This window comes from Anopheles gambiae, chromosome 2 (genome assembly GCF_943734735.2).
Source record: "Anopheles gambiae chromosome 2, idAnoGambNW_F1_1, whole genome shotgun sequence".
Lineage (NCBI taxonomy): Eukaryota > Metazoa > Arthropoda > Insecta > Diptera > Culicidae > Anopheles > Anopheles gambiae.
Window position 1 is genome coordinate 36,418,625 of NC_064601.1, and position 27,917 is coordinate 36,446,541.

General features: G+C 45.9%; 1 protein-coding gene across 21 annotated transcripts in view; it reads right to left on the reverse strand.

Annotated features, from left to right (window-relative positions):
- LOC11175589 (uncharacterized) overlaps nt 1-27,917 on the reverse strand; it is a 58,930-nt gene that overhangs the window by 10,424 nt on the left and 20,589 nt on the right. For 7 of the 21 annotated variants that reach the window (XR_009764874.1, XR_009764873.1, XM_061645215.1 and 4 more), the window contains 8 exons: nt 20,192-20,344; nt 15,794-17,403; nt 3,950-4,041; nt 1,344-1,577; nt 840-1,267; nt 454-764; nt 225-383; nt 88-161 (listed from right to left, as the gene is read on the reverse strand). Coding sequence is in view for 19 of the 21 variants with exons in the window: in XM_061645215.1 (XP_061501199.1) it covers nt 88-161; nt 225-383; nt 454-764; nt 840-1,267; nt 1,344-1,577; nt 3,950-4,041; nt 15,794-17,403; nt 20,192-20,237 (2,954 nt within the window). In the remaining 2 variants the exon portion in view is untranslated. Of the gene's footprint in view, nt 1-87; nt 162-224; nt 384-453; nt 765-839; nt 1,268-1,343; nt 1,578-3,949; nt 4,042-15,793; nt 19,036-19,696; nt 19,913-20,191; nt 20,345-21,666; nt 21,796-27,917 lie in introns of those variants that run through there. The other 14 variants (XM_061645232.1, XM_061645217.1, XM_061645220.1 and 11 more) reach the window with 8 other exon arrangements.

Below are 27,917 nucleotides of genomic sequence, written 5' to 3' on the forward strand. Positions count from 1 at the left end.
GATATAAGACTCAGAGAAAGTAAAAAGCGTCAAGTAAGGTACAGTGAGGAGAAAGTAATGAGTGTGTGTGTTCAATCGTTTAATTACCCTTGCGTATCTCCTCCTTCCTCAGCCACCAACAGTTCATACTCCTGCGCTGCGTATCGATCCCAGTCAGTAAGCTAAAAGGTCAAACACATGTTATTAGATGGCATTTCGATAGAATGTCATCGTGCTATTCTTACATCGTCGTTTTCGCGCTGTGCAAATGGATCACGCTGCTCGTGCTCCATATACTTCTCCAGATTGAAGAACGTGTCGAAGAAAATGGGCGTCATTTTGCATCGCTTTAGGTCGGCCAACGTTACACAGCCAGGAGTTGCTGGTTTTATCATATCAAGCATCTGGAAGCAAACGAGTACTCCTTAGCATATCGAACCAACTCCATCCACCACTCCCCAAACAAACACATACTTGACACAGGCAGTCTTCAAAGGGTAGGGTTTCGATACCGAGCGATTCCATGCGATGCTGCTGCTCCTCGTAGAAGTACTCCAGCTCGTACATCGAGAGGACACCGTCACCGTCCACATCCATACAGCGGAACCAATACTCGATGGCAGTCGGGTGTGACTTATCCTCTTCCGCCAACAGGAACCACACGAAATCGGTGTACGACATTTTCGGACCGTTCGGACCCTGTATCATCGGATTGTTGTTACCTCGCCGCGGACTTCGCGTAACGCAACCAGAGAAAATTCTCTCGATCATCCGCGATGACAGTGCTGCAATAGATACGCGCATACAAAAAAGGATGACATTTAGTACCTTCCAACAAGATGCGTTTCTATCCTTCATACCGTGATCATTATGTCGGGCCAGATCCTGCTGGTCAATGTAGAGATCATGATCGCGATCCAGCTCCCAAAATTTGCAATAGATGACGTAAAAGTGCTCGTAGCTGAAATACGCCATGATTTGATTGATGTCCTCCTCCTCCTCCAGCAACTGAATCACGTCCAGCAGGTTCGATTTGCGCAGCTCAGTGGTCGTGATCTTGCCCGTCCAGCTGCGGTTCACGTTGTAGAAGATGCGCGCTATCACGGTGTGCACGTAGCGGGAGTGAAACTCTGCTGCCTCCTTCAGGAATGCCAGCCCCGGGTGCGTATCGACGACATCCTGTATCAGTGGGGCAAAGTCCTCCGGCAAAATGTACGGTCGCGTGCGATCCCCCCGGGACATTATGAAGACAAACCGGGATGCCGCATCGTGGCAGAATGATGTCATTCTAAAACGAGAATGTGCATTTAATAACCACCGTCGCAAAATATGCAGTTCATTAATCGCTGCGAGGCTGCTCTTACTGTCGCCAGAAGTGCAGGAATTTGTCACCATCAACGGCACCGTTCGGGGTGAGCTGCGTGCACATGAACAGCGGCAGGCGCCAGTACTGTGGCACCTGGCACATCTGTACGATCACCTGGAAGTTGTCCCGCGTGCACTCGTAGTTTGGCAGCTTGTCGAAAACCTGCTCCAATCGCTGCATTGTAGTTTCCGTCGTGATCGTTGGCGGCGGTTTGCCATTGGGGAAATGGAATCTGCGAAAGGAAAACGGAGGACGGAAATAACGTTTAGTAATGGTAATAGCGATGTAACACATGGCGTTAAGATGTATCTGCTAAAGTCGCATTTACTGCCGCCACCAGACACATCGAAAGACTGTCGCACTGTAATTGCATTGGGAGCCGTGCCAAAACGACAGCCAACTATCACACTAACAAAAAAAACGATTCATTCACAAACCATCACGAACTCGCGACGAATTTGTCAAGGAAAATGTCTGTGTGTATTAAAGATTTAATTTAGAAAAAAAATCGCATTTCTTTTCCAATCTCTTCTATTTCAAATCCACATGGACAGTAGATTAACAGCAAATAAATTCATTTTCGTCTACAAAAAAGACATACGCCATAACAACGCCAGAAAACATCAAACGATCACACACTCATAAAGCGTAAAGTGTGAATAATCATTGAAAGTGCAGACACTCTCAAAGAGCTTGTTTGGCACATGTCGAGATCAACCGCGTTGATCTTTCCCCGTGCAAAGCGGCGGTGCGATGCGCCGCGACAATAACCCACAACAGCTCACTCTACGCCACTAACAGCGCGTACTAACATCGCTTCTACTGCTCTTGGCTGCTCTCTCGCTCGCTTAAAATGATGCTTAATGATGCTTAATTTGGAACGCAAAGGGTCCCATTGTTGGCTCGTAAAATTTTTCCTCAGCCCGACAACAATGGCGCGACAGCATAGTTACACCGACCGAAAACCCCGGCAATGTGTACACATTGTGAAGCGGGTAGGAAAAAAGAAAGTTCCGCCTCAATAGCATTGATGCCCAAAATATCCAATTCAATAACGGATGAGTGAGCCGGTTTGCTGTGAACCAAACTGAAGCACAAAGCAACACGACGAATGTTTCGCCGTGCGTAACTGCTTAAGTAATTGCTTTGTTAGAAGCTAGTGCAAACAAATGGAAATTGTGAGATGAAGTATAGAATTGCTGTACATTAAATTTAAATGTTAACCAACAGTCTTCGAAGCAGAACAGAATCCGTTCAACTGCGGTTGTCATTCAGGACTAAAATGGCCTCTTCTTAACCAATCGTAATCTCTCGAATACGGATGGCAAATTCAAAACATACGTAGGTACCGTCGATCATATCAAATTGCGTCTCGATGCGTCAACAGGTGTCAAGCCAAAGATACGAATACACATTTGAATGACACATTGAACAAAAAAGTGTTGTCCCAAAAAGTTCTGGAGAAGCAGCAATCAAGGCAAAACATACAACAACAACAAAACAACGTTAGGATCATTGAATTACAGCAATACGTTTCTCAAAAGCTCGTATTACTGGGAACGACGTACCGAAAAAAAAAACATTGAAAGCAGCTATGCTAAAGGCATGCGTTTGTTTGTTTTTTTCTTTCTTTTTGACTCGTACAGAATTTCATTCTTAACGCTAGAAGCAATAGAACTAAGGTGGTACACGTACACCCCACGAAGTAAGAAGAGCTATTTACATTCACCATTCGGTCAGTGCGCGACGGGCTAAGTCACGGTCAGCCACTCACCAAAAATAATTAAAAGAAGAAAGTAACCACCCTGCCCTCCCTATCTCTATCTCTATCTCTTTCTATATCTCTCTTTCTCTCTATGCTGTTGGCGCTTCAGCAATCTTGCAAACTTGTCAGTGTTTTTCTTGCTGTGCTGCCGAGAGACAAATAATTTCAAACACAAGGTGGGCGGACAGAACAATCCGCGCAGCATTTTCCCTCCTTTCGTCGTGCGTGTTTTTAAACATTCATTTTTTTCTTGATGCGACATTGTACTTCATCATTCGGTGCGTTTGCACTAGACAGCCATCGTTATTCGCAGTTGGTGGACGGAATGTCCCCCGCCGTCAGAGCAATTGCGTTGGCGGTGTCAGTGATTGACATTTTTTGTTTCTTTCTTTACTTCAAATTATCTCTCATTCGCTTAGCGCCACTGAGTACCAGCAGCTACTTGCAGATACTTATCAGAATATATCTTATGTGGGCCTTTCGACGATAGGTTCAAGTACGGTTAAACGGATGAGCATGCTCACCACCATCATGTATGTAAGCAAGAACCGCTGCACACGGAGGGTTTGTATTCGCCTGAGACACGTTTGTTGTGTCTTCTTAATGTTATTAATCCCAGCTTTTTATGCAAATAAAGGTAGTGTGTAGGTGTAGCACTCGAAAGCATCCATACAAGTTACCATGCTACGATGCTGACACGCCACCACCACGCACATCATACTCGCGTATATGCAATAAAAAGTCGCGACAAATCTTTGAAAAAAAAACCATACGCAGCATCGAACGCCGAAAGAGCAACAACGAATAGGGGATAAGAAACACTGGGGTAAGATACTTACTGCGGGATGTAGGGGGCTTTGGTCGAGTTTTTCAAATGTCGCTGCAGCGTTGTGTGGATGTTTGGTGGAATCAGCCGGTTGACAGGTTTTGACTGCGAAGTAAACGGTGGAGAAGAAAAGAAAGATATCAGTAACCAGGAAACACGTACTTTTCGTCACCCAAACCGACGTGAGTGTGTGTGTGTGTGCATTTTTTGTATGCCGAGTGGGAGTGAATCAGAGAGAAAAAGGCTAAGAAAACCAAACCGCGATAAGTTCCACCCGAACAAGGATTCAATTAGTCGGTTCGGTCGGCTGAGAACGACAACAGTGATTTGAGAGGTTGTCACCGGCTCAAACGCGTCCGAAAGGCGCCACCCGCCAAACGTAAACGGAAAACACACAAGATAAACCAAATAGCGTCGCCCGTAGAGAGAAGAGCGACGAACCAAGAAGGTCGTAATTGACATCAAATATGACGCGATCGTGACGCTGAGTTTACCTTTTCGAAACACAATCATTCAAATGAAGAGTGGCATGTTGCTTGATAGAAGGCAACGTCTCTTTGCAGTTATTTAATGCGCAAACAAAGATAGGTACCATACAGACACGCTACTAAACACGGTTTTTAGCACATTCAAAAATTCGTATAACCATAATCGTAAGAAAAAATCAATTTTCATTAACACACTTTTCCGGGGATCTCAATTTTTTCCGCTACCCAACAACCACGGCACATTTCGTGGGTGGTCTTTTGCGCATTCCATCAGCATACGTCAGGTCCATCCGCCCGTAGATCGGTTGCTTTAAATGGATAACATTTCAAAATACCGTACAAAGCATGTGGTTGCGAAAGAAAACTCAATTTCCTCCCATTTGGGACCGGCACATCTGTTCGATGGTGAGTTTAAGGGTGGGTAACACGCATTTGAGTAAAACTGTTCCATCGCGGTCTGCGCAAACTAGTTGGCTGGGTGTGTGAGAAGGTTGATTAGGTTTCTAGTCGTTCGCCACTTGGGCAGTACATTTGACGTGGATCTATTTACTGATGTTTGCATCAATGCTATCAATTTCGTTCGATTATTCTGTTGATGCCATAAAAACAGATTTTGCCAAATTATAGGGTGATTTTGCTATCGTGGAATTGATACACTTATTCGAGAGTCCCTGTATAGTGTTTTCTCTCACTCAAGTTCAATATTCATGTAAACTATAATGGCTTCAACTCTCGAACAGGCCATTTTTTGCATTTGCGAGGCTCGACAATCATTTAGATTAGGCAGAAACTGTATCATCTCAATTTAAGTCGATTATTCGTCTGCCACTCGACACGTCGACACTCCATAGAAACAAAACTATTTCTTTTACGATGTGAAATATACCTCAGCTGAGCAATTTTTGTTCGTTTCTTTCATTAAGAAGTATAAACTTTCAAGAGCAAGTGAAAAACAAACAAAAAAACTTACAAGTTCACGTGTTTAAATGTATCCTTCATTGGACATGGATCGTTAACATTTATCAAAATACAAACATTTAAAGAAATTATACAGCTGTAAGCAAGAATAAAGTGTTTGTAGAGATAATTTTTGAAAGTTTTTTAGTACGTTCAATGTCTAAAATATTAATATTGGCTGAAAATCGGACCCTTTTCAACCAATAAAACCAAAAAAGATCAGTTGTTTTAAACATCTCAACAAATAGTAGACGAGTCAATCGATTAGGGCCGTGTCTATGCTTCATCGCATGCGATTTGATCGCAAGTGCTGTTAAACGCTTTTTCGTATAATATTGCAATTATTTGGATGATTTTAATATTATAACGATTATGAAAAATTAAGTTGAGATTGTTCCTACAAAACACCACACATTTAGTTTGACAGATAAAATCGGATGCGGCGTCCGACGAAATCAAAATTTGTTGATTCCGTCGCACGACGAAATCGCACGTCCGACGTTATCTATCAAATTCCATATAAAATTTTGACAGGCCTTCCGATACCATCGCATCCGATGGATCACAGGCACGGGCCTTAAACAGATGAAACTGACAAGTCAAACGAATCGCCTAACAACAAAAAACAAACTCCTGAACTACATGGAAAACCACAGCAATTGAAATAACAATAAATCAATAATCATTTTACAAAGACATTTAACCTTCATCTAAACAATCAAATTATAGCCTCAACAAATAAAAATGTTGTCCCTTACAGCAGCGTATCCTGTTTCCCGGAACACAACTCCCATCCGGACAACTTGCAACCTTCCAAAACATAAAATCTGCAACTGAAAACTAACATTCGTCAAATGCAGAACAAACCCCGCCGCCTGTCCGTGTCGATCATGCGTATCGAACCATAAACCGTATATACGAGAGCACGAATTGACGTCCCCGAAGGGTGGTGGTACTGTATGCACCAAACCCAAGAGGAACCCAGCACTAAACATAAACAGCACGTTCGGAAGACCCATCAAGCGAACAGGGCAAGCTCGTGTGAGGATCATTTGCATACTTCGAATCGAAATTCCTGCTAGAAAAAAACAAGAAAATTACAAAACAAACCAAGCGGCAACACATTCACGACTAAAAACAGAAGTTCGACAAACGGTTCGATGGACTTTCGGCATGGTTGAATTAACGAACAGAGTGTGCTTCTTCTTAGCGCATATTTGTGGAGATGGATGGGCATCAATTTGTCGTTCTCGGATCGGTTATGATTATGATCGCTAATGTGGATAATCACTTTCGCCGTATGATTCGCAACGAAGCGAGTCATTTTCTTCTGTCCAAAGATATGCAAATGGTGCTTAGTATTTTACACCAATAAAATAGAAATCTATGTATACAGCCATCTATTTTCTGCAACCGTGATATAAATTGCGCTCGACAATGCCACACAACCGAAGGGTTGTTTATTTTGCAGATCTTTTCGCTGGTAGTTCCTATTGCAGACAAGCTTTTTAAATTAAAGAAAAACATACTAAACAAAGCTAGTTAAAGCAAGCGGAACCGAATGATAGCTGACGGCTGAACACACTCGCATAAGTCACATTTTAAATGCACCTGAAGTTGTAGCTGGCAGGTTTTTCCTGCCCTCGGTCAAGACCCAGCAAGGCTTGAAAAGACATTCAAATTGTATTTAAACGTATAAAAATACACCACCGAGTTGCGTGGTGGTGGTGGTGGTTGCGCACACATAAAACCGGCACCCCGCACATCATTCGTGCAGAACGCCCACTTCCTTTCGCCGTTGACGCGTAGCGCGTGACGTAACGAGGAAAACATACTGAGCATTAAATGTATACACACACACACTGGCACAAACCAAAATAAAGGTATGCCACCCATCGGTTGTTCAGGGTGGCGGCACCACACCAGTTGGTCTTGTGATGGATCGCTTTCTACGCATTATCAACTCGTTACCCATGCGCAACAACTTTAACAAAAAAAAACAATGTATCTCACATTCTTAAAGGGTGAACGATACTATAACAAACAATTCGATCTGTAATGCACAATGCCTTTCAGTTGTTTGATTTTTCACCCCCCGTGTGGAATGTTTATACCCTTCTGAATTTTTAAAACTATCCGCACCGTGTTTCGGATTACTCCTCGAAACGCAAGCAAACAAGTGGGTGGTGGTAGCTTACATATTCTCCAGTTGGCAGTTGCGTTGGCTGATATTTCGGTGTCACCCTGCTAATAAAATTTGCCTTCCCTCGACCGCCACATGATGACAGTATCTTTCCAAAAGATCAAATCCGCTGCAGAGAAGCTAGCCCGAATATAAAACCTGTCATTTTGTTTTGTGTAACGTGATCAAGTTAACTCTTTCCGAGCATCCGTCGAGCAGAAGATCAGAAGAGTTTATGCAACTCACGCTACGCTGGGGCTACGATATAAATCATATTCTTTAAAATGTTCGAACATTACGATTGGACTACTCTCAAAATAGAAGTGTTAAAAACGGTAGCCCTGTACCCTCTTTTCCGCAAGGTCTTTGAGCTGAGCTAGCCATAGAACGTTGATCGCCATTTCTGTTCAACAAACTTTTCAGCTAAGAATTGTAAAAACAAAAAAAATGGCGATTACAGATTTTTTCCTCCCCGAGTCGCTTTTAATACTTGCAGCAAGTACACAAATCAAAGCAGGATTATCTATCACAGCTCAAACAACAAGTCAAAGCAAAGCCCTAATGTATTTTTGCCCCGTTCGTTTGCAATGACATCTTCTTTTCTACCTATCTTTCTCTGGATATTTAACTTATCTCTGATAAACTACAATGTTTAAAGCAAATAATTAAACACAAACGACACCTAGAGCTAGCTTGTGCGGGTTTGTGACTTACCCCTGCCACATAACAACCATTCTTCTTTCGTCGCACTCCTCCAGATTAACGCAATTCGCACGAATCATCGTAAAAATATTTGAAAATTCATTAGTCATACCAATTTTGTGCTAACCGCGGCTAACTTATTACTGCATTGGCCAAAGGCTAATATATCAATACAATAGTAAAACATTCCCACCCACGATTGTGTTAATGAGTCCTACCCTTACTACACCGCACGATCATTACCGGTGGCAATAAAATTTACCCTTCCATTACCCCCTTCACTGGAGTCAGTAGTAGCCGAATGGAGCATAAAACAATTAATACCGATAATTTATATCCCACAACAACAATACGATGTACTATTATTATACGATTTAATCTCACGATCATCACCAGATTTGCCTCGTGTTTTGCGCTACTGCCCATAACGACACACATACGAGACACACAGTAGCACCGCCGACAATTACTATACCGATATGTACGGTCAGTGAATGTTCTTACCTTCGCGGCTGTCTGTATTGTGCGGTAGAGCATACACTACCAGCCGGCATGGCTAGTTTCACGATGAAGGTACCAAACAACAATTTTCACACAGTGCACCCTCTCTCTAATAGAAGCGATGTAAAAACAGCGACAAACACGAGAAACTCGCCACCAGGCACGAGTTGCTGTTGTAGTAGTAGTGGTAGTAGTAGAGGTAGTTTGGGGCTATAAATACTACCGATACCGATACTAGTATAAACCACCCTCTCCTTAGGTGTCCCATACACGTTAACAGCCCGATTATTGAGCAGAGCTGCTTTTAATAGTATGCGCCCCTATCGTGTCTGCGCGGCGAACGACACAAAAACACGGTAAACGGATCATTTAAGGCCAGCCAGCACGCCAAGGCTCGAAAATCAGATTGAATCTATCCAAATTATATACCCTGCTGCAACAGACCGTGCGCACCCAACAACAGCCAGCAACTGCAACAGCCAGATATGGTTTCGAATGCATTTTCGCCCCATTGCATCTCCAAGCCTTCCGAGCGAGGGTTGGCAAAGCTTTAGCGCTTTCCTCCCTTTCCTCCCAAAAGCCTTCAGATACAGGCTTGGCCCTACCCATAAAAACCGCACATAAGCCACCAAACAACAACAACAAACAACCAGACCAGTCAACACGACTCGTTGCATCGTGACGAATATGACGAAGGCGTCGTAATTGCATAGTTTTCCGGTTCATCTAAGGTACGGTGCGGCGCGGCACAGATACATCATGCAACCTCGCTGCAAGCAGTGAATGTATCCACACACACACACCACACATCACGCCAACCAGAATCTAGCGATCGTGTCAGATCGGATCCAACCGCCAAGCGGCCAGCAACGCGTAGAAATAAACTACTACAAAAACCACGAATCACTAACTCAAATCTTCAACACTGTCTGTGCCGCTGGCCGACCGGCAAACCGTACGCAAAGTAAACCTTTCTCGCGGCGTAGGGTGTACCTCTGGGGGGCTCAAAGCGTCAAGTGAAGATAGAGGTGTGTCACATCGCACTGCTCACGAAAAAAGGGGCGCAAGTTTAAGTTTTACGACTAACTGCTGGCACACTAAAACGGTTACGTCGGTATATGAATCTCGCCTTTATAGCCAGCGGCCACTTGGAACTCTGTTTTTTTAAGCGAAGGCTCATCAAACGATTGTGCAAGTGAATATAAAACTTTACAGCACCACTTGGCGGCGGCTTCCGAGACATTACCTCCTCTCGCATACACGGCTGCCACACCTTGATGGAGTCTGTTTTCTTGGTTGATTTGTTTCTATTTGAGAGCGAGAGGAAATTAACGTGCCAAAACTTTAACTGGCGACCCTAAGTACAAATGGTTCATGTCATAATGGCGCGTTTTCTCTGTACATCTCACAGTGGAAAGCTGCAATTCTATGAAGAACTTCTTACTTCTGTTGAATGGACTGACTTTTTGTGTGATTTGATGTATTCAAGCAGTGTAATGAGTACTTTGTAGGATCATCCGGATGGGAATAGAGCACAGTTGTCTAGCAGAAGCGCACATCTTTCGTAAACTTATCCTTCTGTGGACTATCTGATACCATGTGATACTTGAAACCACACATTACCTAGCTACATACAATCAATCTTCACTTAAAATTCCAGCATCCAGTGAACCGTAGCTCGTTTTTGTCATTTTCAAAAGAAGACAAAAAATCAATCAACTTCCAACGTCTGGTCACATTACACACATGACTGTCACCGCAACCATAGCTAACGCGCCCGCTGTCAAGCGTCGTCAAACGTGCGGCAACGTGTCAAGAATCTACCAAGCGCAACCAAGTCCCTAATTTATGATCGGCACTACTTTAATGATCTGTCAACCTATGATTTTTATGTTGCCATCCAGCTGCTTTTTTCTTACTAGCACCATTGCGCTCAATGTCACAGGCACAGGCCACAATTTGGGGATTACTTCCCTTGGAGTAAAGATTACGTGAAACCTCTAAACCAATTTTGGACGTTTGTACAGTTTACATCAGCATGAAACTGATGCGCACGAAAGAGCGGTCGCTTAATTCGTAGCATCACGCCAATCCGTCTGTACGTCTGGCAATTGCCACCTACGCGAGAAAGAAATCCCGCTCCGAAGCATTGCATCTTAGCGCAATGAGCTGTCGCGACCATTTTACTGTTTAATTTCCTGCCCCCAAAACTTGCTCGCTCGTCAACAGAGGGGCAAAAACACTGACAGGGGGGGGGGGGCGTTTCGCGTGGCAGTGCGTGTGGCACTGGCAGACTGAACGATTCAAACTGGTTCGCTCTGCCGGTTGCCAAACGTGGGACGTTCGTAATGGTTCATTGTTGGTGCAAAAATATGCCGTTTGACCTCGTCTGCCGACTGGCTGATCCCAGACTCCCGCCAGTGTTCTTATGCTGCGCCAGACAGTGTCTTCCCAGTCATCACAATGTAGGCTCTTTCCGTCGGCAAGGTGACCGACTCGAACCGTCTTCCTTTTAGGGTGTGTTGGGTATGTCATCTTGGGCATGGGCCATACGGCAAAACCTTGACTATTTATTGCCTCAAATAATTACACTCGCAGAGATAAACTTTTTAAGGCTAAATTGCATTAAAAAATCTGCTCCATACAGTGGTCTACTTATGCCCACAACCAAATAAAGTTAGGGACACTGTACTGAGACTTCCTACTAACATACGCATTATTTTCATTGCACGTGCAAGGCTACCGGCTCACGTTGGCCGACTCACGCGTTCGTTTATGCGTGAGCACGTGGGCAGCTAACTATCGTCTCTAAGTTAATCCCTACTTTCACACACAAGCGGAGAATGGTTAAGCCGGCAGCGGCTCTTTGCAGCGGACAATTTGCCATCGGCTAGAGAGACGGGAAGCAAAGACTGTGAAAAGTGGATAGGTTTACATTCAACATCAAACAGCGCCTGAAGCGACGACATTTACTCTCTTCGGCTTCATTCCAATTTTTACACATGACTTCCGATCGTATCGACGGCATTTGTGTTGCAGGGGCACAATAATCCGTGTCTTCAAACGATTCACACACGCATGACGGTAAAGAACCACCCGGGGAGCGCACTCGCGCGCGCCCGATTTCTCTGTGGCATTTTTCACGCTCAATTGAGGTGAAATTATCATTTCCTGCGGCCACACGCGGCGGGTAAACCCTGTCGCCATCGGTACATAAAACGCGAGCCAGTTCTCCCGCAATGCCTCACCCCCATTGCGCCACGATCAATCCAAAAGGAAGATAGAAAGGATGGAAACCCAACGGTGATCGATATGGTGGCCGGTACGCACTGCTCCGTGTGATCGTAGAACACATACAAACGCACACGCACATGACCGTCGTTCACTTTTCTAATGCAAATCTCGTACGCAAATGCATATCCGCGGTTACATGAAATGAAAGTTCCCGATCCCGATGCTGCCAGCAGCATAGGAACGTGGCCGAGCGCCAGTGAGCACACGAGTGACGGTGCAGAACCACAAACCATCATTTCACCCGCTGAGCGCACTGACCGGTGGTCGTCGGCAGCGATGGTGGCGAAAGTAAACGTGCGCACTTCCATTCGGATTAATTTTTACCTTCAATGGGCTAGTAGAAAGTGCCGCGATTCGGTCATAACCTCTGTCCGACGTGCGCCAATGCCATGATGGGGCGGTTTTGTTTGACAACGTTGTGACGTGCTGTCACTATCATTAGCGTACCGGGCCGTCGGGTGAGGAACGCGGATCAATTGTTGAATTATCGATCAGTGCCCAAAACGCGAACGCACTATGTTGCATGCTTGGATTTCTCCGAACGTGCCATAAATGCCGAAATTCGACACACTCTCTAGTTATTTTTTTACAATAGAAATGTCTAACAATTGCCATACAGTGTGTGGGCGGAAAAGTTTATTGTGACACATACAGTCTGAACATTTAATATGCTCGGGACCCAACAGATATATGGGAAAGGAAATTAACAGCCGGATATACTGACCTTCCTTTCGCTTTAGGCATTCCAATGACCAAAAGTCCCATGAACTGAGGATTTAAACCAATAAAAGCCACAATTGCACACGAAGTATGACCCTCCAAAACTTTAATCTAAGCAGTTGCGCCTCTTGTTCCACTTATAAATACATGCGATGGGCGCAACATTCGCTCTGCTTTTTTCCCCCCGCATTCTTGAAGGTCATCCTCGAGCCCTTCGTTCAAAGCATACCTCCTTTTTGGGGCCAAATGGTTCGTGGAACTCACCAACAACGCGCAGCCGTACATAAAAGAGCATAATTTGAAAACCCTCTCTCAACACGTTTTTTTTAGCGCTGGGCCACACACACACATGCACGCGCGATCGCTGGCTGCCAAAATCATCGTCAGCCTGCCAAAAACTGCTGCCCATTGAGATAGGGGGAGCGCGCGAGAGGAGCGGGACACTGTTTCAAGGTCCCGCGCAACCCTGACCAATCGCTGCTGCCGTGCGGCCGCCGGTCGGTCACAATTAAACATGGCCCAAGTGCTCACAGGCCGTGCGCGTCCGCCTTCTTCTCCTTCCCGTCCGGTCGGCCTGTGGCATCGCTGCTTGTCGGCGGTAGGTGGAAATCACCCAACAAGCCCGAATTAAATTCCGAATCGAAAACGAAAACCGTACCGAACCGTAGGGGCGAGGGGATGAAGTGGTTGAAGTTTTCCTACCGCATCCTCGTGCCCCGCTAACCTTGAGCGCGCGGGGAGGAGTAAATTTAGCGGGTGTTCAAATTCATGCGGCATCGAAGGGGAGAGGAAGGAGACCAGCCGAAAGACCATCAAGCGGGCGAAGCTGATGGAAGCGAAAATGAATGCTAAAGCATACCGCAGCATCTCGCCCACACCACTCCCCGGCCGCCTCGGAATGTGCTCACCCAACCCCGCCACCGCACTTATGCTGTCGGTGGCGGTACGTTAAACAAGTACCCGTCTTAAGGCAGCGTTACTTCATTTAGATAAAGCCTCGTTGAACATTACAGACGGCATAATGAGAGATGTTTAAAGAGCAACGACACCACCTACACGAGAGGCCACGTTTTGCACTGGTTCAGCTTCAAATTAGCTGATAGCTGGTTCAATATGGCAAATTTTGTAGTACTCGCAGCAACAACTACAACCACCACAACATACAAACACTTGTTTCCATCGTGTGTTACAGCACACCGCTCTCCTCGAAAAGCATTAGAGGCAGGCAGTAGTTAATCTCACTTTTCTGCCCTACATTTCGCACACGACAAACAGCCCCCCTACACACACACACACAAACAGCCACGCACGCACACCGGCACGCAAAAGTGCGCTTGTTGCGCGGCGAGCACCCGCCAAAGCGCAACGCGAGTGCGCACGAAAGTGGTTAATAGGCTGTCATGTTTATTATCGAAACTCGTCACACACCAGAGAGCATCTCGCCCGATTCGATGGGACGGACACACGGGTTCTGATCGGCACGTTAGCAGCGGCAGGGCGAAAGGAAGCGGCATACGGCCTTTGTTTACATCGCCGTTCAGCGCAGCTTCGCTTAGATTGCTAATGCGTAGCTGCTGTACGCTGGCGTTGCAATCTTTATCAACGTCGAGCGTCCGATGAAATAAGAAAACCTCCCTGGCCAGTATCTAATCAAACTGTTGCTATAAGATGTTCACGTTCAACGAAACCTGATGGCAAGTGTGTGCCCACATTTAGCGGCCACATGCTAATGAGCGATCACACACACACGCATGATGCTACAATCTTTAGTCCAAGGGAAGATTCTTGGTTGGAGTGGTCGTCCAATAACTTGTTTCAAGTATCTGCTTGAACAGCACAGCAAATATGTGGGAACCGCTATCATATTCCGGAACTGTTATCTGAGGTATCGATGCGTCAATTCTCATTGGTCACCGGTAGAGGACTTTAATTAGATTCTGCTTGAAAAGAGCTATCATATCATTTTTATATCGCAAAACTAGAACCTTGGTGGACGTCCTGAGTTTAACTTTTGGTAGAATTGTAAAAAAACAATAACAATCTGCTTAAAAAAATATCATTGGAATCGTACATCCCTCCAATGACGAAGGCGAACCTTAATAGTGGTATCTTCACAATATCTCCTTTTTCCGATTAGTTGATAGAAGGTATACTTTATGGAATTTTTCCTATTTTGTACATCAACAAAATAACATCTCTTATAATGGACCAGTATCAAGTATGTTTCAACCGCCACACCAACCGCCTGTAAAGCGTCAATTGAGATTGGATGAAGTACGTGCCCGAGCACCGTTTTAAGAAGAGCCGACCTGTACTTAACGAGCACGAACAATCGGCAACGACGGTAGGCATATAATTAAGATTGAGTGTTAAAAACATGCTCCACCACCAGGCGTAACAAATAAAGGAGGAAAAACATCAACTCGATTGTGGTTGACGTGGAAAAAATATGCAAAAAACAGCAGTGCGTTCCCTATGGAAGACTCACTTAACCTAGGACCCCTATATCTCTCTCTCTCTCCAATACCCTCTCTTGCTATTCACGCTTTAAGTGAGGACGCGTCGCTGCCTCTTAAATAGGTCAACTAACTATGTAATTCGATTGACACAATCGTCCACACGTTCGCTAATTGGATCCATCGGAACGCATAAACTAGATCACAGCCTCTAGTCTCCTTCTTCTTCACGCTCAGCGTGACGGGGCGGCTTGAACACTCCGGCGTGAGCTACAAGCAAACAGTCGTTAATTGGGTTAATGTTTTGATAACTTAATATACATTTATGGGCCATCAGCAAAGTCACTTGACGTACTTAGCGTACCACTCGGGCACGGCGATGAAACATCCTAAACTTTTCGATGTTTAGAATGATGAGTTTAACGCCTCGTTGTGTTATTTAGTACCTTGATGCTGTTTTTATCACTTCGTTCAGCTAACGCAAGGGTTAGTGGGTGTTGGTAAAAAAGGAAATTCTTCAGTGACCCCAGAATGAGAAAAAAAGACAAATCGCTTACCTGCAGCTTGACCGGTTCCTTCGCCCGCTCCCGGGGCGGTGCCTTTTCCGGGCACTTTTCAAAGATCAGCACCCGCTCGGCGACCGAACCGCGCGACAGGAACGGCCGGATCGGGCTCGGTATCGTTTTCGGCTGCATGTTCTTGTCCTTGTCATCGGCCGCCGACCGGCCAAAGTCCTTCGGTAGCCGGGTCGTCGCGACATTGCGCGTAAAGTTCATCGACAGCTTTTCCTGCTCGCGGATCTGGTGTATGTTCAGGATCGGTATGTGGTTCGGCTTCATCGGCACACCGTTCCAGTGCTTTACGCTCGGCGTATCGCTGTGGCCGTTCGTACCGTTCGTCGTGCCGTTCGTCGTACCGTTGCCGGTCAGGGCGGGCGTACCGCCGTTGGTGGCGGCCACGATCGGGCCGCCCCCGTTGGCCGCCGACGCCGCGGTCACCATGGTTGCAGCGGGTTGTTGCGCGCTATAGCCCGCACGTTGATGCTGGTGGTCCACCACCGAACCGTAGTCTGGCACGTCCCGGTCGGGCAGGGTCGAGGTGATCACTTCTGGCAGGATGCTGTCACTGCTGTTCAGCACGGTGCCGGTTTTCAGCGCGTTTATAAGCCGTTCCTCCTCCCGGGACACCTCATCCATCAGCTCCGCCGCGTTCTTGGCGAAGGGGGTGGTGGTGCCGGGCGTGCTGTGGGTCACACCGCCACCGGGCACCGCTTTCGAGCCGACGCCGCCGCCGCCGGTTTTAACGACACGATTCTTTAGCGGCCAGCTCGGCACATGGTTGAGCAGGTGCTCCGGTTTCACTGGGGTTTGCGGTTTTTCACGCACTGCGGTCCCGCCGCCGCCGCCGCTCGGCTTCGACTCGACGATCGTATCCTTCAGCACGTCCGGCACGTTGTTCTTGTTGAGCGTGCTGAAGTTGTTGTTATTGTTGTTACCACTACTAACACCCAAATGGCCGGCGGCTTTGCTGACAGAGCCACTGGCACCACTGGTACGCAGGTAGCTCGGTCGGCCCAAGTCGGACACACCACCGCTACTGCTCACTGGATCCTCACCACCACCACCGATGGCACCATTTCGTTCAAACTTTTGCAGCACACTTTTGATCGCGGAACTGGTGCCGGTCGTTGGCGTACGGACACCGACACGCTGCTGCTGCTGTTGACGCTGGGCCGCGATGCGCGCCTTGTCTTCACTCACGAACGAGCTAACCAGCTGCTCGAGACTGTTGTTCGAAAGGTTTGGCGCTTTGGCCAGCAGTTCCGCTACGCCACTAGTAGCGTTCGAGGCGCTGGGTGAGGACGCACCACCCGATAACGCTGCCGATGCTCCCGGACTCCCCGGACCGGTTGCTGGGGTGCCCCCGGGATGATGCCCGACAGTCGGCGAGTTGGCCGGGTTCAGCGCCTGGCTGAAGGCATGCTCCGCACCGTCGCCGGTGTGACAGTTCAGTATCTCGGTCGGTGCAAGGCCGCGCGCTTTCCACGTCTGGTAGATCGCTTCGGCGTGGTCGGAGATTTGTTTCGCGATCGCATCCAAATCCTCCTGTCCCTCGACGAACGTTCGCACGGTACTGGAGGGCGAACTCCCGGACGACGACTGTTTCGCTGCCGTTGCCATTGTTGGTGGCGGTTTTCGGTTTGTTGGAGTTTAGTTGGTCGAATTGTTGTTCGGTTTTCAATGTCAACGCGGAAGATACGCAGAGCGGGCACGCGCGCGCACAGTGACACGCAGGGAAGACACCAAGTGTCGCACACGCGGTGATGTGCGTATTTTACCGATACATTTTCCGACGCGATCACCCACCGACCGACCGCGCGGGGTGCGTTCGCGATTTGTTTTGACGGGTCAATGATGTTGACGACGGGACGGCACCACCGGCGTCAAGATATTGTTCATCGTCGTTGCGTCAACGGAATGTCGTCACCGTGCAGCAGCAGCAGCCCGCCGGAAATGCGAATAGCGTTGCAGCACACCATTCAGCGGGAGGGCGCAAGAGACGTGCGGGACACGTTGACCGAAAGGCGGGAATAGAAAGAAGTACAGAAGAGAAAGTCAGTTTAAATGGTGCGTGTGGGGTTTCTTTTTTGTTTGCGACGTTTCTTTTTAGCTTCACTCGCTTCACAAGGATGCGGGGACCTCGAACCCGCGCGAACAGTACACTATCACTGACACTAATGACGTCGATCGTTAGGAGTACATCCACACGACACACATGACGATGTTTTGATGGCGGTGAAACACACTTGTTTAGTAACAGGACGCGTTAGGCAGGCAGAGCGCGCACAAATACACACACACACACACGCACACTGAACACCAAAATGCCAGTAAGTAGTGATTATGATTTATTTCTGTATGATGAATTTTGGCTATTGGCGTACACTACTACCTTTGCAAAAAAAACAACAACATCAACAATATCACACCATACAAAACACACGCACACACATGTATACACGCGAGCCTGGTACGTCGGGCCGGAGAAGGATTCGGTTGCTAGGGGGGTGGGGGCCACAACCCGCCTGAATCCCCAACCCTTCAAGCTTCTAAGCACACTTCATTCTTTGCTTTTTCAAAAGGCACACAACAGATAGCACACAGAGAGGCAGGCCACGGTGAGATGAAAAGGGAAACCACAGCCACAGCTCTCTTTTCCTTTCGAGCACTTTTCCGGGCTTCGACGGGATTTTCCGTTGTTAAAAAAAAACGATCGAATCACACTCAATACTTGTCAAATACAACTACGCTCCGGATAGATTGATCCGATTGCTTTTATCTATTTCTTCTTTTTTCTTGTTCACCGATATTATTGTATCACAAGCACACGAGAGCACACAAAACACACACGAGCACACAGATATATGTATCAAAACGGTATTAGCTCTGATCGCACACTGAAAGGATGGGTGTGAAAGATAGAGAGCCTTAGTGAGCGCAACACTGAGTATTATTAGCTTCCCTGCTTGCCATTATTCGATCGATCGAGGTTTTTTATTACATTTTGCTTTTCTACGTGTAGAAGTTATGCTCGATTTGCTATTTCACTCTCTCGCTCTAAACCAATTATTTGAGATGTTTTAAGATTTTAGCGCACCACTAAACATACACATATTACACAACAGGCACTATTCAGAAAGGATGCACATCAATTCAGCATATGAATGGTGTTGCGCGTCGTGCTGAGCGGCGAGTTTTGTTTTGATTTGTTTCTTGTTTTATTGCACACTTGTGTATCGCTGTACCGATGTGGGTTGTGAAACAGAGAGAAAGAGAGATGAAAACAGTGTGAAAAGAAATAGAAGTATAAGTACAAATATGAAACACCGTGTTGGAAATTGATTAGTGCATCAGAATGTATTAAGCACGAGGTGGCGCACCGGGGTGAGCGGGAAAATCGATCTATTTTTCTCCCTCTCTCTCTACCCCCTTCACCCCCAGCGTGTGGCCTCAGCCGGTGATGCGTGCTGCGAACGTGATTTTTGCCAATTTTCTTGTAAACTGCATAGCGAATGCTAATCCTAATTCTATCACAGCTTTGAATCGGTATAAAATCGGTAATGGAAAATGGAGCGACTGTTAGACATCAAGATGCAAGTGGAGTGGAATTTCATGACGTTAACACAATAGCAAAAAAAAAAACACAAATTTCAGCACAACAAACATGAATAGCGCCATAAACGAACAAACACAACAAAAAAAAACAAATATTATTAAACAAACAAAATAGGAAACAGGTTAATCGAACTGCAGTATGAAATATCAAGCCATTGAAAACGAAACTAGCGAATATACGCTCATCCAGTATGGGATGGAGCCAGACAAGCGATGAGTTTGTTATGAAAGGACATTCGAGTGCCAAAAACAAAACAAAAACATTACGTTTATCGTAGTATTTACCCAAAAAGCAATTAAACCTTGCTCGGCGCTTGTCTAATACACATTGAACTAAGCTAAAATTGTTCTACACTTGCGCGAAAAGGGCACGCGCTTTGTTTCACTCGATAATACTGCCACGCAGGCCGCTATCTTCAAGTCAATGTTGAACACATTTTCACCAATATTATCACAAAACTTGCTAGCTATAGTTCACGTTAAAGTAAATAATTGCGGCACCTTGAAACGATATTTTAAAAAAATAGATAATACAAGATAACGGAACCAAACAATAGCTGATGGCATTGTATCATTGCATTCTGCTAGTTCGCAAAACGGGAAGGAGAGGATCGTTGGAAAGTAAAGTGCACAAAACACAGTTTTAGAGCCTATTCTAAAACTACACCACAACAGTGCCGTTCTGCCGTATTATTACTGGTTCAGGAAAGGGGGAAGGCACTAGCCGGGGAAGCGTTTTTAGTACGACGGCACAACAACACGAACAAAACCCAAACTCACTTAAAAGGTACAAATGTTGATAGTAATAATCGAAAGCGTCATTCATTGAGGCTCGCGTTGGGTGTACCGCAAATGGAAAACGAAAGCACTACAGCTTAAAACAACTGGGCGTCGGCTTCGGCCAGTGTAGAAAGATTGCAACCTTGCGCACACCTGTAAGGTGAAATGAAATGAAAAGGTAACGATAATAGCGGGGAAATGAAAGACATGAAACAAAAAATAGCCACACGAGAGCATCAATAGCGCTAATCTACTTAGAATAGAAGCTAGAAAGCCAACTACGCTACGACAGCACCACAACACAGTGGCCATGATAGGTGGAAATCGCCTTGATTCCGAAAGCTGTTCGGTCGAATGATTGGGCGATTTTGTCGTTACTGTAGCCTCTTTTTTTGTTGTATGCGCTGGTTTTGTTTTGCTGTTTCTGCACTATTTTTAGCGGCCGAAATGGTCGAAACCTTCGACGGTGCGCATCGCCGTGCATCGTCAGCCGACGCGCGCGCCAAAGATGCAAATGCGCGTGAAAATCGCACCGCTGCGAAAAGCAATCGACGATCGTCAACAGCGCGTCAAGTGAGTGCGTGTAGGGAGGATGTAATCTTTCGATTCGATTTGACAAACTATTGCTCCCCTATTGTTTCTGTTTACGCAACAAATTTGCACCTCTTTTAAGTGAGTACACATTTTTCGATTTCATGGAAAACGTTGATGAGTATAAAAACAGAATCTTGATACTCCTGCAACAACGCTTTGATACTTCGGCTCCTAACACGATAACACGGTACATGTTCTCGAATTCTCTTTCCATCGCACACATTTCGTCTGCAGCTACGCCTTACAACACCACGCACACCGCGCGTAAATCGAGAGCATAATCCCTAGGCACAGCATCTCTCCTTCCCTTCCGAATCGAAGGTCATCAAACGTCTTCCCCTTGGTTGGTTTGCGCCTGATCAAAACCTTTCCCCTCACAGCTTTCATTCAACCGACGTTGTTTTTCACATTTTTTCCGAATTTTCTTCTCTGCTGTCACAGACACACATAAGCACCACATTTCAGGGAAATTCCTCTCACCGTGCTATTCACGCACGCACAGACGCAACACACCAGCGGGCGGCACACGGTATAGGAGCGGCAAACTGCGCGAGAACTGGGTAACAGGGTTTGAGGAAAGAATTTTACACCCCCTGTCCCTTTACCCACCCATCACTCTCTCCCTGCAGTTGCTTTTCATCACCCTCCCTGCTCTCAGATGCGCTTTATGCATCATCGTACACCGCACGCAAATGCTTTACCACCATCACCCTACTCTGCTACCGGGGTCTTGATTTTGGCCCACTGTAGGACCTCTTTTTACGCCCTCAAAACCTATCGCACCGAACACGTCGTTTTCCTCAACACACGGCTGACGCATTTAAAAGAAATCCCCAACACTACCATCACCCAAAAAAAGAGCAATTAATTAGAAACGTTACTCAGAGGCCGACACGGATCGTGCAGAATCAATACGCGGGCGGAACAACCGACTGGCGAGCGCGACCTGACACTGTGGAAATCTTTCTCGCGACTGCGGTTGTGCACGGTGCGCGACTGGGACGTGATGTTGAACACACTTCCTGTTGCTCTCGTCGTGGGCACACCCTTCACGCTACTCCCCCTCCCTCCCTCCTCCCTCCAACACTCCCGGGGATCGTACAAGAGGCAGGAGGCGCACTGGCATCGATCGATTGCGCACGCGTATTCTCGCCGGCCTACAGTCCACGGTGGCAGCGGTGGTGTTCGTGTCCCCTTAACCGCCCTTCTGCTGCTCTTTGAAGATCGCCAAGGTACGCCTGCGCAATCTCAAACAGAGCTCGTCGAAGGTATAGATGCGTATATATGTGTGTGTGTGTATGTTTCAGCCGTCCCTTCATCTTTCTTCCTCCGGTCCGACCGATTGCAGCACACACAATCCACCATGGGATGTCCCCATCGAAACGCGCACACACACACACAGCAACATCAAATGCCGCACGCATCGAAAACGGGGAGTCGCAGTTGCGAGTCTACGCTACGCGCGGTGGGTAATTAATTAGTCCTGACGTAGCGCGCTAAGCCGTGTCTCGGCAGCCCCAAAAACAAAACGTTAGTTCACCTTCCCCCTGTGTCTAGTGTGTCACAGACCGCACTGCAAGGGAGAATTCGACGTCGTGCGTACGTGAGTGTGTGTGTGTGTGTGCGTAAACTCCAACCTGAGCTAACGGGGCGCGTTGCCCACTTGGATTAGGGTTTGTTGGAGTTTCGTACCGCACTGGGCAACCCGTGTCGCGCCGCTGCCGACAGAAAAGGGTGATACGGTATGTTGAAGCACATACACACGCACAAACACACATGAGACACACACAGCCACGCAGCGACCACGCAGACGCATATATTTAGAAAATGGATCCGCACCACCGCCGGATCACCGCCTGAAACGAGAGAGAAAGAGGGAAAGAAATTTTAATGAAATGCCGAATGAATCCAACGTCGGTCGAAAAAGGTTTCCAACCAAGACATCACTATATGGTATTGCGGACATGAAGTAGGAATACAACCGGGAGAGGGGAGATAGGTATTTGGCGTTGGTTTCATATTGGAGTTTGGAGAAGCTTAGAAGTTTGCGTTTCCATTCGCGTCAGAACGGCTGAACTGATGGTGGACGAAGAGCCCTGTCACCCCTCGCAACGATCGATCGCAACGGTAAATTTCGAATAAGATATGGACCTGCCGCTATTTGTCCTTCCTACATACACGCATCATCATCGTGTGGATGAAAGAAGCGATAAATTTTCTTTTTTTTTTCTTAAAGAAACATTCTAGAACCCATATCGGTCCGGTCAACTGTGATGTGTTACATCCGAAATGTTGCCATTCCATCGTTGCCTTTAATTTCGCGAGCTCTTTCGGTTCTGATATGCGGGGGTTTAAAGATACATATTAGAGAAGTTCCAAGGTGATGTTTTATAGCCTGTTCAGGCAACTTCAGACACATTTCGAAGTTTCTGCAAGGCTCGTAGGCAATAATCATTTCTACTTCCAACACGTCATAATAAATCATAATTGTACATAAAACACTGTGTTAGGACATTTTAGGACATCAATATAGATAATATCTTAACTTAACGCTATTTCTTGTAAACGAATCAAGAGGAAACTGTTGAGCTGCTATGGAAATTGTCTATTGTTCAGAAATGTTCCGTTTCCAGAAAATTCAAGAGCTCTTGGGCAACTAGCACTACATCTTATGAACGTCAAGCATAATTCCAGCAATTTCTTGACAGGAGTTTGAGGACGATTTCTAACACAGTTGAGCTTAACTAAACCAAAACTAAAGAAAACACTTAAAGCGACATACAGACAGTTAAAATGCAACAGTAATATTTCTCCCACTGCACACCGTCAATGAAGCAAACACACCACCATCGAGAGCCTTCGATCTCTAACATGCTAGTTTTCCGTTTTCCCCTCATGTAATCGAGGAAACAGCTTCTGGCTAGGTAAGGAAACACTAACAATATTGCCGTGCTTGTTGTGTTAGCCATTCAGCGAGATTAGACAGCGAAGTTGATCTATTTTTAGGCCCCCGACCCTCGTCGTCATAGTCTTCAGCATTGTCGCCTGCAATCGGTAATTGGTAGCACATCATCTTGCTCGCCAGGGGATTAGATCGGCTAAATCTTTCGAAGGGCGAACGCGAACAGGCGAAAGCAAAACCTCACCCTCAGCTAACGAGGACAATCGGTGAAGGAAGGTGACATCGGAAGTTTTGACGCACACAGTACGCGCACGATTGCACGATCCGGCGCTTCCGGTATCTACGAAGTTTAGTGCATCCAATATGTTGTCGGTGTGCAGCACGCGAGAAAAGACAAGGCACTTCCGTTTTTTTTTCACCTCCCCATGCAACACCGGATCAAGATTTGTCAATGTTTGTCAGGGGCGTCGCCGTGGTGTGTTTGTTTGTCTAAACTGAGCCCGTTTCCTTCGCACATCGATCATTACCGGCGGGCCTCGATTGACGTCGCTGATCGATCACGGATGATCGGATTGTGCCAAGTTCTTTAAATAATTATCCCTCTCCAATGTCAACACATACCGACATACACACACACCGTGCTACAAACGGAAGGAACTGATCGTTGCGACAATGCTTTTTCGTTGAGCTAAATTACTTCCGTTCCGTGGTGAATGATCCCGTCCGCCGTAGGTGATATCTTCACCCGTGGATCTGCTCATATCCGGATGAATGCACTGTCCTGCAATTTATGCCTACTGTGGTCGAAGTCTGATGAACAAAAAAAGCGCATTATCGTGCATTTATTCACCGTGGTTTGTTTTATACGGCGCAATAACGACGCAAAACGCAACGCATGGACCGATCCCCATATTCCCAAAACGCACACCGGAAAGCATCATCGTCGCGATCGATGCGTATCGTGATCTTTGCTTTATTGGTGGAATTTTTACGGTCGATAAATTTTACTAAAATGACACCCACTATCAGATTTTAAAGCATAACAAGTCCCACAGCGGGATCGTCATTTCTTGCCACGCTTGGGACAGCTTCCGACTGTTGAACAGATACTCGCAATAGCATTGTTACCCTATCGTTCCATGACACACGGTCGCTTTAACATGGTTCGGCAGATGAGAAAATCGCCCTGGAAGCAAGCGATACAAATTTTCAATGTCATGAGCATGGACAAGAGCAACAACCAAGCAAATACGAACACTACCGGCCCCATAACCTTTGCCTCGTGCACCAAATCGAGTACCGCAGATCCAGCCACTGCACCAAAGAATCTCTCCCACTCTCTGTGGGCGATCACACTACCACGCGGCGATAATTGTTGTTTCAATAAATTTTAAATTCCTCACTTTATGATCGGGCGTACGTGCGACCACAGGCAAGCAAACAAGAATTCCAACCATCTAAAGTCACACACCGGGGACCTTGGCCCATTCGGCTCGGTTAAGGAATAGGTTGCAGATGTTCGAACCACAACCGTATGACAACACCCGGGAGAAGTTAAAGTGTCGGAACTGCGAGAATAATTCTATTTATGTTGTCCCAATGCTCGACATGTAGAGGAACGTCTCGGTGTACTTCTCGTGATTCCAGCATCAACACCTAATATGCATCTGCATTTAAGTTGCATTCGAGCAGTGAGACATATGGACTTGTTTTGATGTATACATTATACGTTTATTTACTAATTGTAATGCCATCGAATTTTGAAAATAACTGGACATGTTTGGGGCATAACATAGCTGATGAAGGCCTAATTTTGTAAACACCAACAAACTCCATAAACCATAATAATGTGCAACAGCATCAGCAATAATCCATCCATTGATTGGTTCTAGCAAAAACAAATAAATGCAATCAAATGACCTTTCGAACTGACCTCGAACAATCGGCACACACTTGCTGCTCGTGTTGTGTTGAAACTAATTGCAACAAATAAATGACAACTAATGTATTTGAGCGCACACACGCACACACTAACATAAGCGTTCCCTCAGATGTGGTGTTCGCAAAACGTGCCAGAATCCAAACAGATGGAACGGGAAAGTGTGTTTACCGATCGATTTGACCGTCGCCATCTGACTGAGGTTGTTAATTTTGTTATGCAGATATTTCGCAGCAAAGGTCAAGAAACAGGTTTTGCACCATCACTTCGCAGCCGAAGCATGAGTCATGGCCAAGCGGGACAACCGCAGCCAAGAAATGTGTGAAGAAACCGTGAGCTTCATCGGTTCATCGGAACTATCGATAAAACATGGGGCCGCGCCCGTGACACTAACACGTACCTTCTTCGCCGTCAGCATCGTCATTGTCGTCCTCGTCGTCCACATGATGATCGATTGAGTCGCGTGCCATGAACGACACAGCAGTAATAGTGTAACAGTTTGATTGCACGTGTAACATACAAAATTAATAATAAAGTAGAGATGACTTTCCCACATATAATAAACACAACACACTTACGTGCATCGATTGCCATTTGTCGGTTATGGTGATTGGTTTGATGTTATATAAATAACACCCACTCACACATACACACACATACACAAAAACCAATTTAAAGCAGAAGATTACATTGCTTCAAACACCAAATACGCTCTAGCGATGATTATCATAAATCGATTATTGTGGCTGGATAGGAAGTGATCCAAAGGCTTTTGAAGGTCGAACTGCCGCAGAAGAGCAGTGTCTGACATTGGAGACATCGATCAATAAGATGAATCTTAATGTTAACCACGACAAACTTCCAAACATAACAGAGAAGCTACATTTCGTTAGCGCACTCCACACCGAAAAGGGTTGAAACAGGGAAATTAGATTCTATTTCAAGAAAACGCTGAAACCAATCTAATCGAATGCTAATATTATTCAACGAAATCTTTTAAAATTGATCTCCTGAGGATTTGCCCGGAATGGAGGTTGCTGATGGACGATGGCAGTGTCCTAAAACTTGTCGATGAGTCGTAGTGGTTTGCGATTATAGCCTACCCCAACAGAGATTTGTCCAGCTGGGCGTAACATGCCCATTACAGAGGTAGCCACGTGTCGTATTGGGACTGTTCATCAAGCAAAGTAGCACTAAATCCATAGAAAATGGAAACAGTTCAGCACGCATGTGTCTGGTCGCGAAAGTTTTATGGCGAAAAGTATCATAGCGAATGAGTCAAACTGTATCAAACTGATATGGCTCATTGAAATCGATAGCTTGTCAGATATAACCGCTGCACGATACATTTCAGATTAGGAAGAAGAATTTTTTGATTTGCTATTTGCATTCTTACTATAGAAACTTTTAAAGAAGTTTCAGAATGGTTTCTGCATTTATGCACCATTCTTAGTGATTCACGTGTTTGAGTTTGGGAAAAGTTTTTTTGTTTAAGTTTAAGTTTAAGTTTTTTGGGGTATCCAGCACTAACAAAACCGAGCATATGTTACGCCAAACTAAACTTTACCAGTAGTGCCAACACTGTACCCCTCAGTGCATCTTCATCATCACTGGAAGTGCATTGAGGGGTTAGCATCGTTGCAGATAACTTTATTGATGGATTTAATGGGCTGTTTTGCAGCGATGTTTAAATGCACCAATGCTTGGGGTGAGTTACGAGCTAGCGTTATACTACTACTGCTGTCGATGTGCGAGAAATAAGTGCAGCAGTGCCATAAATATTGCAGGATATTGCGAGCGGATTTTATTGCAATCCGGAAAATGGTGCACCTTGCATATTTCTCGCACGGATGGTGTTGGCGATGGAACACCGGGACGCACTTTATGCTTATCATCACGCATCAATAAGAGCCGTTACATTTCACGTCATATTTTCTGTGTTTTGTCATTTGCTAAAAAGCATCTGCGTTGTTATATGATGTCAGCAAGTGGCATTTACATGATTTGTTTGCCATATTTCTACGTTGTACGGTACGGTATATTGCTAAATGATTAGTATTATCAAATTGTCACAAAAATAATGTTCTTCTTCGTCTAAATGCCATTTATACAAGAGAGAAACTTGAACATCCTGTTAAATTTGAAATCAAAGAGTAAGTCTAGTAACAGATAGATTACCTGACAGTCAACCTGGTCTGAACTCAACCACTTTTAGCATCGTCTGAATGTTATCTTTTAAATCTTCTTCATACCTTACACATCCAAAATAACTTATTACGCTGTAAGTATAC